This window comes from Papilio machaon, chromosome 7 (assembly GCF_912999745.1).
Source record: "Papilio machaon chromosome 7, ilPapMach1.1, whole genome shotgun sequence".
Classification (NCBI taxonomy): domain Eukaryota; kingdom Metazoa; phylum Arthropoda; class Insecta; order Lepidoptera; family Papilionidae; genus Papilio; species Papilio machaon.
Genome location: NC_059992.1, coordinates 1,146,277 through 1,160,194, shown reverse-complemented (window position 1 = coordinate 1,160,194; position 13,918 = coordinate 1,146,277). Strand labels below are relative to the sequence as shown.

Genomic DNA, 13,918 nt, shown 5'->3' with positions numbered 1-13,918 from the left:
GACAGTGTAAAATCTTTTTCAGTCTTAAGGAAATCATAATATTGGCCGTTATATTTAACTCTCTCCTGTAACTTAAATCCATTGTAACAAATCTTCTTTTTGATGCTAAGTTCGTAGAAACAGCAGACAAAACCTTCACTATTAATTCAAACTAAATTCAATCCCGTAATCACGTCTGCGGTCAGACAATGCTTGGAGTCTATTCAAGGAACACTTTGTTATGATAATGGTTCTGGAATTCTTTCGCTGTAATGCACCTTCGACATTCTTCATGCAAATGGCAGTCGGTTTGTTTAATTTCAAGAAATGTCCCCTAAGCTTTCTTTATGTCGATTGAATAATATATTCAGAAGATGATAGCTGGAGGGCTATGGCATTATAGTGGCTTGCTGCAAGCTCGACCTAACTAAAGCCTTCTTATAGTGTGAAGTAAAGTACAATATTTTAATGTATTTTGTGACGATAGGTGTGTTTAGACAGCGCCAGGTAAAATCTGTCGTCTCTAACCTATGTCTTTGGTTCAGATGATATTTTTAATGTGAACAGTTATCAGTTTAGAAATCAAGTATGTGTTCAGTCATATTTTAAACGCTTAAATAAGCCTTACTTTAGTTTAGAATATTAGTACATTACTAGTACTTAATTGTGACTTCCGCATAACCAGTTATGATTTTATCAATTTTGTTACCAACATAATAAAATAAATACAACGAGTAATAAAATTATGAAAAGCGCAACTGATTGATTCACGGAACAAACAACGTAACACAAAGCGAGCAAATAAAACGTATCCATCATAGTCTGTGTACAGACACCAATAAAAACATCGTTGCGACATTGCCGTACAGTCGCAAACAGCGTGCTACCACCCGTGTTTAACTAACGCACTTAAATATTTGTCTGTCTGTCCGCAGCTCGCAAACACGCACTCGAATGGAACACAAGTCGACCGCCGCCGGTGTTGACATCCACATTGTAACTTCGCAATGTTTACTGAAAATACAGTATGGCACTGCGGTACAACTCAATACCATTGGGCTGATAGTGAGAATTATTTTTATAATCTAAGAAAAAGTAATTATATTAATGAATAATTTTTGAAACTAAAAAGTAGTAGTATAGTTAGTTTTTTTTTTAATTTCTAAGTTATACCAATTTCAAAATTGATTGATCTCACATTTCTGAATTAATTTTTCACTTTGTAAAATTCAAAACATTAGTTAAAGATTTAATTTTGCCATCTACTTGTACGTACGTTCGTGCTCTAACTAAATTAGAAACACTGTCTGGAATGCCTGAAGTCTGTCCTGAAAGCCGAATCACTTTTAGTGCCGTCGCTAAGTTACCGTGGACCTGAAGTTTCAATTGCGACATGGATCGCGTCGCTAAGTGATAATGTTTGGAATGTTCTAAGTGACGTCTGTACCTGAGAACTGCACAAGTTTCAAGTATTTGAACTTATAGTGGAGTTTGCATTTACTTCGTCGATTCATAATATAAAAGCTTTGAAATATGACAATTGTTCAGTTTGTTGTAGATTTTAAATAAGATATTACGAAATATACTTCTACTTCAGTTTATGTTTGACAGTACCGTCATATGAGACTGACGTACACTACAACCTAGTGTGACGCTTACCGGCATAGTTTGACTCCCGTGCAGGCTGGTGATTGCTGCCTGCGCCTCCTGGTGTGAGCTGAACTTAACGAATGCACAGCCTGCAACAAACGAATGGAGATCTCATTATTAAAAATAAAAATATAATATTATTCACTGTTGAAAATCTTCAGTTCGTATAAATGTACATAACGTAAAACATTGAATCTAACAAAAGTTAACAACGACAATTTTTCTGTCGTGGTAAAAGATGAAATTTTAAATAGTTGTTAAAACTTTTTTAGATAGTCTACATTGTTCGCGTTCGCGTAAACCGAAATCCCACTCAATATCCATCCGTCACTAAAAGCCCTGGGAATAAAGCTCTGTAAAATTTTGGGCGGTGAACATGAAAAGAAAAAAAAAATCTTAAACAACATGGCGGCGCAGCGGGATTATCGCTCAATTTTTCAATAACAACCTGTCAGAACACAGTGGTTGTTGCGGCGGGGACCATATCAATCTTGGTCCCAGTAGGTGAGAGCGGGGGAGGGTACAGGCAAAGGGGAGAGGGACACGAAGAAGGGGGAGTCGTGTCCGCGTAATGACGACTGATGGGTCTCGCGCTTATGAGGATTGGGTTACTTAAAGCCTGCGACTTGGTTACACGATTAAATCAGTCAGAAATATTAAACATCCTTTGCTCTTGTGTCATTTATGACCACTAACCGTGGGTTTCTTAATCCAGAATCTCTGTAAAAAACATCGTCACCCCTCTCAATATCTTTGACAACACAGAGATAGATATATTATATTTTAAACGGAGATTTTGGACTCAAAAACACACGGTATAACGTTTAAGTTATTATGATCCATTGTTTATCGCTCTAAATAACAATTGACCTTGTATCAGGTATCCTAATTAAAAATGAGATGCATTAATGGATGGAACGTATTCAAAGATGATAAATTAATATGTTGCGCAAAAAAATCCAAAACTAACAAACACATGTGCGTGAATATAAGAGGAAAAACAAAGGTATATCAGGCTGATGATAAACGAGCATTCATATTCTCTACCTATCTCTATTTAGAGTGCTTTTTTATATTCATATTGCACGGATGTGTTTTATTTTATGTGTTTATTTGCAGCTCCTAGCAGCCGTTTGCTCAGGACGGTCTTTCATCCGTTATATTTTTTGTCGGATTAAAAATTGTTCTGAGAACCGTTTCTGATAGGCGCCTCAAATAAATTAGTACCCATTCTTAAAGCAGGGATCTGTTTATTTCGTTGGCAGCTGAAAAAATACAGACAACTGCCGACAGGAGGCCGAGGGAACAACAAAAGTGTTGAGCGCTACACAAAGCGATTCTGCAGTGAATTCCGGTTTTGTTCTTTTTTTCGTAAGATTGTTATCTTTATTTTGCTATTTTCCGATTATCAATTTATAGAATAGCTACAATTATCAAATTTTAGCTCATAATATTTATTTAAATTCTGTTTACTTTAAAGTAGAAAAAACCCATAAAATTGTGAAGGTCCGTTCTCAATATAAAAAAACTTGAGAGGTGTCAAAGGACACCCGGATGGAACGAAGTTCCTTTCAATTAATTAGTGAAGGAACCAATCTTTATTCTATGAATAAAAAACTTAAGTCTTCACAAGAAGTACATTTTATTTCTATGAATTTTCGTTATATATTGTCACGTCGTTGCCATGGTGAAGTAGCGCTCATTCGTCTATAGCAAAAAGTATCGTGACAACTTTTCGTAAGAATTTTTTCCGTCTAGCCCCCTTTCACAACGCGCGATAAGGAACTTCGTTCCAAAAAAAAACAGAAGTTTTTTCAAATGATACGTAGACACTTCTCTCGTTGCGCGCTACTAGTGTTGGGACAAATTTAGTTCCTTTTAGCTTTTAGTTGCAGATTTAATTTGCTTTAGCTTTTTCGCATCGAAAAATCGTGAGTGCACTCAGTCTGTCCCTGCCTTAGATACGCCGTGTTACTCAGGTAACTTGGCTGAGTGCCAAGAATGTGTTTTTCCAACGTTAACTTGCTGATCAGTTTTTATCGCCCGAAAGACCTTTATTATGTAGCCGTAGCATAGGGGGCGATACTGAAATGTTTTTGCGTTACCTCCGCTAGCAATTTTTTTCGATAATTTAATGTTAGTATCGGATTATAACTGGCCAAGTTTGACACTTGACCGTTTCGAGATCCTTGAGTTTTTATTTTGATTTGCAATTGTCGTTTAGGTTGTTTAAGGTCAATCGCTTGTTCGACTGAATCGTTTTGGCTCTAGTTTTCTTCGATTTCTTGAATTAAATATTCTTGATCAATCGAATTTGTAGCTTGTAGACATAATTATCTTTAGTCACGCGTTATTTATCTTCACTTCTTCGTAAGTTTCATTAAAAATAATTGTTAAAACAAAATAGAGTCATATATCAAATTGACTATAAATTATATAAAAATACTAAAATAATTTGTTAATTTTTTTAATACTCCTAAGTGTCGTGTGTGTCTCTCAGCCAGAAATATGTTAAGTAAGAATGACGCGTGTCAAACGCACGAGACACTTCTATCCCGGGACCAAGTTAACAGACGGCAAAGAACTTTTGACGAATGATCTTGTTCAGTTGACAACTAAATGTTTTGGGGCTCTTTTGTATAACTTCAATAAAGTCATATGTCGTCTCACGAGGCCTTCATTCTATTTTTTTCAATGTTTATTGTATGGTAAACTTTTTTGAATGTTAGTTGGAATAAAGGTTGTAATAATGATTAAATTTTTACAGATATCCACAAAAATAAGAATTAATAAAGACGAAAGATATCTAAAATGCAACAGCTGACGCAACAAAAAGAATTGTGACCAAAATGGAAAGTTCTGCAGCGCGAGGTGAACGCGTTCTGATAATCAAAGGTGGTTAAGTTGCTGAAATTCAATAATACCCGGCGTCTGTGCCTCGAATTTTCCAATCCTTCATTTTAAACTTGTCCGTATAAAGTTTGCAGCGAGCGAGCGAGCGAGCGAGTTTGTAAATGCACCGCGCGATCACTGCACAAAAAGTACCTTTACTTTCTTTGTCTTTTCTACTGATTATTGAGTTAGCATTGTTTACGGGGCATTTGTTTTTAACATACGAAGAAATTCTTAACGATTAAAATATTTTTTTTAAAGATAATAATTAAATAACTTGAGACTTAATTTATATTAGAATATGAGGACTTCAATAGTTTGACTAATTCATACCGATATTTAAATATACTAAGGTGTAGATAGGTGTGTAAGACTACTATAATAGGCAACGAGATTTTTATTAACTACTAGCTGTCGCCCGCGACTCCGTCCGCGCGCAGTTGAAGAAAAAAAAACTAAACGGGGTTATGAAAAATAGATGTTGGCCGATTCTCAGACCTACTGAATATGCTCACAAAATTTCATGAGAATCCGTCAAGCCGTTTCGGAGGAGTACGGGAACGAAAACTGTGACACGAGAATTTTATATATTAGATTATTATTAGTCAAATTTAATATAAAATATAAGACATCAGTTTAACAGTTATAAACGCAATTTTATGTTAAGTCGATTATGCAAAAACAAACGTGATTAGTGTCAACTAAATAACATCGTGGAAGTAATTTAAGTGGTGACAATGGAGGCGAGTGAGCGTCTCCATGGCGTGGCGCCGCGCCGGCGGGCTGCGGCACAATGGAAACGCAGCCATTACGCTACCGTCATTCGAAAGTCAAGTGAGAAGTTAAAACTTTGCCGGTAAACAAGGAACTATTTACTGCTCACATTCGGCGACGTGTGCTCCGAAGTTAGGCGCAATTTGTTAAGCCTTTATCACATCGCGGCGAACGTGAGCCCACGAGGAGTCCCTCAAGGCGCACCCCCGGGGCCAGGTACATTGGCTGTGCGCCAAACTTCTGTTTGCGATGTGTCGTTGAACTCGCAGATCAGTGTTTATCGCTCAAAAGGCCTTTATTGTCCATCGATGGCATCGTCCCCGCCGAAATGTTTTCGTGTCGCCGCCGCACCAATATCTATCGTTAGTTTTATGTATCGGAAGCATTAAACTTTAAAAAGTTTGATGCTCGAATGCCGGTGTACTTGATATTTTGCAATCTTATTTATATTTATTTTGTTAAATTTGTTTGTTCGAAAGTATTGGTTCTCTACGAGTCAAGTTTCTGATATATTTTGAAATGATATAAAACTTTTAATGTGTTGTAGGTTTTCCAAAGTTGGAATCTTTTAGTATAAAGTTTTAGTATGTAGAATTGAATAACATAAAAAGCTTAGGCTTAAGCTCGAGTATATCACAAATAACTGATGTTCTTGATGTTAGTTATAGTTGTTTAATATTTTAGTTTTAAAATACAGGTTTCCGGAACTAAGTCATAAATAGAACCTTAACGATGGAATCATCAATATATCTATGAGAAAACTTTAGCTGTAACTAACTAAATTCTTTTTATTTTTTAAAGATATTTCGCATTATCTCGGTAAAGCAAGTATTGTAAGATGCGGTATATCATAACAGCGACGTACGTTGCGGGTTAGGTAGGAATTTCTATTGAGAACAACGGCAAAATGTCACGACTACAATACCCCTCATCTACATTTTGATGCGAGTTGGCAACTCGGGGTGTATCAATTGTGCGCAGTGGAGCGGCGGCTCAAGGGTTAATGGGACAGCTTTTGTCCTCATATGAAAATTCTATCGGGTTCGATTTGCAACCTTAGGTACATTAACCGCCTCGTTTGTTGCCAAGTTTACGAGAAAGTTACAACTTGTGTAGCGTAAAGGTAAAAAGTTTTTAAAACTTGTTTCATATTACATTTTAATACGATGAGTTTGCGAACTTTTTGTATATAATATGAAATAGTACTACAATTAGTAAACTTTCCAGCGGAAATGGTTCTTTGACTCTATTTGTATATTTCAGTCGATTTTTTGCTGCGGTAGTCACTTATTATAAGGGGAATGGTTTACATGTAGCCATCTTAGACCCTCTGACCCCCAATTGGTTTTCCATCGCAGCGACTTAAACTAATAAACTAAACATAAAATTAATAAACTAAAGGTATGGAACTAAATTATTATAAAAAAAAGTCACAAAAGAAACAGATTTGCTGATGCGTAGTGAATTGTTTTGAAAATATTTGCTTGAAAACTGAACACTATAATTCATCAAAGGTTCTTTGTTCTCAGAGGGGAGCTCTGCTTGTCAAAGGCACATCTTATATCTTTGACATATGTCATCTTGAGCGAGCAAACGTTAGCAGAATTTGATTTGAGTACCGACGTGTGACAGGTTTATATGTTACCTTGTGGCTTGCATATGTTTTAGGTTATTAGCTATAGTTACTGGCATATAGATGTTATACTAGTCATAGTTTTTAGACTTTATTTTTTTAGAAGGAGGCAAACGAGTTGTGGTTCGTGTAATATTATTTATATTTAATCCGATGCCCATGGACATACGCAACACCAGAGGAAGGTGAGAGGGATTGGTGTACGCTCTTTTCTTGAAGAACCCTAAGTTCTAACTGTTTTTAAATTGACACAGTATATATTTATTTGTATAGGCGTGTATTTTACAGTGAAAATATAAAATGTTTTTTTTATAGTTTTCCAATTGAGGTCAGTAGTTTGAAGTCTTTATCTTAGTGCCAAAGTGATAGCCTATTTTTAAGAAAACTTCTTTACTATATTCCGTACATTAATACGGTACGTGAATATCACCATTTCGGTCTCAGGTCCAACCAACTTCACGCCCCCGAACAGATAACAACTCGAATGAAACACTCTCAGCCAACTTCTGTTACGTCTTATCGCCAGAGAATTCCTTCCCTTTTGAAATATCGTTGAATTTTTGACATCCGAAAACATGGCTCTTCGGAACTGGTGTAAACGCTCAGCGAAAATTTAACTTTAAAGAGCGTAGTAAAAGTTTAGTGCAAAAATGTCTTAAGATATTTCGTAATTCCGTTGTATGGACGATACCATCGATGAAGGATTAAATAAACTTAGGAATACTTAATTTATTTCTCTATTTCAGGAATTTTTAGGCTTTATATTGCTCATAATACTTTGTATCTTTAAATAAAAAAAAAAAAATTACAAAATAAAATCAAAATTTTAATAAAAACACAAGTAATACACAAATAAGCGCTGAGATAGCACTCGATGTTGTAAGGTTAAAATAATAAGTATTTCGCTTGGGTTGCGACCCTCTAAGGAATAATTAATGTTATACGGTGAATATTAGCTTTTCAATTAGCTGTCTTTTAGTGCCTTAATATGGCTCTCCAGTTTCTTGCGGGGCGTCAGAGGGAAGGGGGAGGGGTTAATTCTTTGGCCGTAGCCGTGGTACATGTAAGACGATAGTTAATTAAATCCACACCCATGAGATTTACACCGCGGGTCGCGCAGCCTGCTAAGCGCTGACTATAAAACATTATTAGATAGCGTATGAGAGTCTTCGGAGGTTTGTATCTCTGATATATTGTATTTACATGAGTGCTCTTAAGGTTTCCAAAGAGAAGTATACTCTTCGGAGTAAATCTTCTATTACTTTGGTTATCCTTAATATTAACTTATTCTTATTTTTTTTATGTATTTTTGGAACGAAGTTCCTTATCGCGCGTTGTGAAAGGGGACTAGACGGAAAAAATTCTTACGAAAAGTTGTTACGACACTTTTTGCTATATCACCATGGCAACGACGTGACAATATATAACGAAAATTCATAGAAATAAAATGTACTTCTTGTGAAGACTTAAGTTTTTTAATTCATAGAATAAACATTGGTTCCTTCACTAATTAATTGAAAGGAACTTCGTTCCATCCGGGTGTCCCTTGACACCTCTCAAGTTTTTTGTTATAAACCTTGAGCTTCTTTGAACGATGGATTATTCGAAAGTATGTATAACTTTGGGATTAGTTGTGTTCGGTTATTTGCATCTTTTTAGCATTTTTTGCTTATGTTATAATCAACAATTGCAATTACTTTCTTTAAGTCTTAGGACGCTTGTAAACTGGCTGTTCATTTTCTTCCTCTTATTATAAACCATGATTCACTTTCAGAGTTTTTGCCACAAAAGAGCGCTCGAGTCCCAACAGGAGCGTCTTTGTTCCGCCGCCGACACAGCGCCCTCAGACGGAAACAATGGACACTACGAGACGTAATTTTAAACTTTATTAGATCACGTGTACCTTTGTTTAAGTCCGGATACGGTAATAGTCCAAATTCGTTTACAAGGATTGCAACTGTAGTTGTTTTTTATTTCGATTAGAATTTATGTTAGTATCAAGAAATAATATTTTGCTACGTTAATATGAGATGTGTAAATAGACATTTCTTCAAGATTGATGTTCTAGAGTCAAATGCTGTCTTAATACACGTAAGATCCAAGCACTTATTACTACAAAATGAACGTCTCCGTTCAGCTATCAGCAATTTGGAGCGTTTGTTCGAGTTTGCCATTTACCGATTTACGCACGATTGGTGAGCCATAAAGCGATAGAAGTCGTGGGGGATGACGTCATCTGTATAAACCTGCAGCGCCCGAGCACTCGTAACTTATCGAAAATTGCTTTGCTATCTCCCTCGCTCATCCTCAAAATTGCTTTGCAAGGTGTTTTTTTATCCCTTTCATCCCCTATTATCCGAATCTCTTTGTTTTCGCGTAAACGCTTACAGGTCGTAATCTCTAATTCGCGTTCGATTATTCAGGAATTTAATAGCATTAACTTTATGCCTACTTAGTTTTATTTTTGTTAAGATGGTAAAAGAAATTTGTATAGTCGATAAAGAATTCGAGGAAGCTTAATGGGTTCTGTTTTAGTATATTCTTTGTAATTCCAATATAAGCAAGCGTTTTCTCAAATTCTAAATCCCCTTATCCTCTATAATCTAGTATTTTTTAATCATAAGTTGGCAAACGAGAAAGCGGCCACTTTAATTCGCCGAAATAGCGAAGCGACCGCCTCCCATAGACATTCGCAATTGCAGATGCGTTGCCTACCTTTCATGAACGTAGGAAGAGACATACGAAATGAGCTAATTTCCCATTCCTATGCATCGCCTACTCCGACAAATCCACTTCCCCTTCCCATCTTTTTCATATAAGAAAAGGGTGGGAAGGGAAAAAGGACTAAGATGGCCTCCGGCACTACACTCATCAGACGAAACGCGGAATTTCTTTCACTTTACGCCTGTCTTCTGTGTGGTCGTGGTATTTCACCGGGCGAGCCGGCCAATTCGTACTACAAATGTTGTAGAAATAATTGCTTACTATATCTTTTGATATGATAACCTTTTGCCTGTTACTTTATTTGTCAATCCGAAGTTATAAGATAGTTCAGTTACAAGCTAAAGATAAAGCGAAAGTATCGTTTAGACTTGTTGCTTATATTTTTATTGTTGACATTAAATTGCATGTCAGTAACATGTTTATTTGCTGTTAGTACGAAGTAAAAATCTATTTTAGCGGGAGCTTTACCTCAGAAGGTGAGGTATTGCGTGACCGGCAGTCGTTGTGTTATCGCAATTGCCCCGCGAGCCGTCTTATTGTACACCGAGCCACAACATTACACCTAATACTTTACCACAATTTAAACGAATGTTGTTTTTACTTCATTGTAATACAATTCATTTTCCAATAACACCATTAAAAAGTACGCATTACCGCTGTTGCCTGTTTACCTACTGACACCTTTATCTATAATCGTTCTTCGGCTATTAGTAGCAGTTTATTATGATTAAGTTTTCAAGAAATCAAGCAGGTGTTGATATCTTGTATAGAGTAATACTTGAAATATAATTCTTAAATTGTACACATATTATTTAAAAATCATTGTTAAATACAAATTACAAGTATTTAGTTGCTGTTAGTTGTTTTATGTGATTGTTTTCTTCAAGTTTAACTTTTGACTGAACAATAAATTGGACAACATTGTACAACAAGTCATTTAAAAAATGTAGTAACTGAATGCCTTTTATAAACATATGCTTGTTGATAATTATAATGTCTTTTTTACAATAAATAATAATAGTATTACTGAAAAGATATAAAATTAATAAACATCAATAAATGAAAATTCATTATTTGATTAAAGAATAGGTTCATTATTAGTCAGTCTCTACTCAGTTACAATCTGGTTATATTATATATAATATTTAGGTGATAGTTATGCAGGTTGTATGATGAGCAATAATATTATTCAAAGGCAGTACGCTCTTACCGGTTCATGTATTATTAATGTACTATTAAGGAAAATTAATCTTACTGAATTATCTTTGTTCTCATATTGTGATATTTTAGTCGTTCTTGAATTTAAGACAACTAATTTAGATCTTTATTCTTTTACCACAGAAGTAAACAATAAATAATAGTGTCATAACACATGACATTATGCATTAATAATAGAGTCATGTGTCATGAGTGTGGTGTTGGAGGTTTCATTCTTTTTTCCCTTCCCACCCTTTTCTTCTAATGAAAGAATAGTAATGGGCTGTGGGCATAGGAAGGGGAAATATTCTCTGTCTGTGCGTCTCCTCCTCCGTTGATTAAATGTAGGCAACGCATCTGAAATTGCGGATGTCTATGGGCAGCGGTCGCTTCACCATTAAGGCGAATTCAGGTGTCCGCTTGCTCTTTTACCACCTTATAATATATATAAAAAGTAACAACCTGATTTAATAGACGGAGGAGGAGACACAAAGAAAGATATTTCCTCTTCCTACGCGCTGTCCTCTGTATACATTTCCCTTTATCATAATTTCTTTATAAGAAAAGGATGGGAGCGAAAAGACTAAAATTAGGGCTCCTTACTATAATTATTAGTAAATTCGATGCACTAGCAATATTATGTTTATGAATATTGTATAATCTAATAATGTATTGTAGAATGCAATTGTGGAATATTTGCAAAGTTGCTATCGGAACAACTCTATGGTTGTAAAGCATTAGCCGTAACCACACGCTACGATACAGAAAACTGATCATTAACTGTTCGTGCGCACAAATACTATGCTTTTATGTACCTGTAAGTGGTACTTACACTTTAAGGTGAATGTAATAGCTGTGTAATTTGTATTTTTACTTTTTAATTTGTGTATGATGATTAATGTATTCAATCTTTGTCACTGAATAAGTTAAATGTAAAATTTATTTGTATTATATCTGATTTTTAATTTGAATTGAATTAAAAAATACTTTTAAAAAAATTTAATGGTTTCGAAGTGAAACTGCTATATTATCTGATTTGATAGCCATTAAAATAACTTAGTAAATATGCATTTAAAACGTTGACTGCGCTATTACAGATTTACTGATGAGAAATTTACCAAGCATCTGTTCGAGTGTGACATTGTGGCAGTAACGCATTATTATTTTTGTTCAATAACAATCAATTGAATCGTATACGTATAAGGAACACAATAAACCTTAATATGGGCCCATTTAAGAAGCTGACCTATTTCCTAAGGAGCCTTATAACAGGGATAGTTTCGTATTAAGAAGGGCTGGCGCTGGAGATAACAGGGACGAGCGCAACCGACCGGCTAATTGTCCGGATAGATAGAGCCGGCTATACCCGACTGTGCCCGGTTATACCCGCCTGTACCCGGTTACACCCGGCTGTGCTCGGCTTCGCCTCCTGCGTCTCTTGTCGCTATCTAATAGCCCATTTCGACAGTTGTTCGAAGTTTCTTTATTATAAATGTGTTCTTATATTCTTACAAATTGACTTTTGGACGTTATTTGTTATATATTTATCTTTTTTATTTATTTATTTTACTAACATTTGAAGATAAAATACAAACAATCGTACGTAGTATCGCTTGTAGTCGGCACCCGACATATGTACGCGAGTGAGCCGTTTTCTATATTAGATAATGATAATGTCTTACATACTTTAGACTCAGAATATTTTTTCCTTAAATAGAATAAACACCACAATTCACGACGTAAACAACAAGAATCTCTATTTACTTAAAATAACCGAAATGTTTTAGTGTTGGGTTTACATTTGTGTTTCGTATTTTAGCAGAGATTGCGGAAAGGTGAACGTTCCAGTAGTTTTCCTATTTACCCTTACTAGCAGTTGTTGCGAAATAATTGGAGGTGAGATAAGGAGCGTATTTAAAAAGCGATAGCGTTTTAAGCCACGAGATAGCGGCCGGTTGGGACGCAACCCAGATAACACGCGCACCCTGACCGGTTAATTGCTTACGATAAATATTGTTGCTATGGTACAAACTACGAGCGGATAGAGGGACAAATGTAATCAAAATACCGCCGCTGATTATTTTTTTTTATAAGAGAAGGAGGCAAACGAGCAGCGGGAACACCAAGTTGTTCATCGACGCCCATGGACCATCTGCAATACCAGAGGAATCGTAGATGCGTTGCCACCCTTTGTGATTGTGATACGCTCGCTTCTTGAAGGACCCTAAGTCGTAGTGGTTTGGAAATACCGCCGAGGACAGACCATTCCACATCGTGGTATTAATATAGTATTTAACGAAGGTGCCTTGTAATATGTTATGGGATTAAAATTCTTTCTGTATTTTCATCAATGAAAGAAACAGCAGTTTATTTTACGAAAATGTAATATTATTGACCATAATTAAATTATATTGATTTTTAAATACATGAGTAATTTTGTTAATATTTGTTTTTCTACTGTATTAACCTAGGCTCGTCTTGTCTTTAATGTTCAAATGTTTTAGAGAAAAAAGAAGAATAAGAAATATGAACCTCTTCCTGTCTTTCGCTCTTACCTTGATCCATACGGACATCGTCCCGTCACGCAACGCTACTATTTTTCCGTCTCTCACAATGGCCATTTACATCGGTGAGCCTTAAATTTTGATAAAGAAACGTGTAGCAAACCACCGAATTAAATTTAGTTAATTTAGGGACAAGACAAGATCGCGGCATGAATTACCTAAATACTGTTTATGTGGAACAGGCAAAAGGTGAAAATTAGGTTTGAGGCCTTTATTTTGTTACCTGGTTAAACTGGATAGAAATAATAAATGTTTACTTATTAACAAAAATTAATTTTTCAAAGACGATTGAATTATGTAATAGACGTTAAAAATTATGAAAATGAATATAATTTCCAGAGAAGTTAACTTAAGACTAGAAGGAGATTTTATCTGCCATACATGAAAATTTTAAATAGAAAATTATCTAATTCTGTCTGAAGTTTGTATCGTAAAAAGGAGTAAGTTATCAAGTTTGAAACAATCCAGAAATGGGAATAAGATTTAAATTATCCGTACTCCTGTA

The 13,918-nt window shown here is 35.4% G+C and overlaps 1 protein-coding gene across 2 annotated transcripts in view; it reads right to left on the bottom strand.

Moving 5' to 3' along the window:
• The window catches only part of LOC106715963 (CUGBP Elav-like family member 4), a 423,044-nt gene that overhangs the window by 29,038 nt on the left and 380,088 nt on the right, over positions 1 to 13,918 (bottom strand). For both annotated transcript variants that reach the window (XM_045678517.1, XM_045678518.1), the window contains one exon: positions 1,639 to 1,718. In XM_045678517.1, coding sequence (XP_045534473.1) covers positions 1,639 to 1,718 — 80 coding nt within the window. The remainder of the gene's footprint in view (positions 1 to 1,638; positions 1,719 to 13,918) is intronic.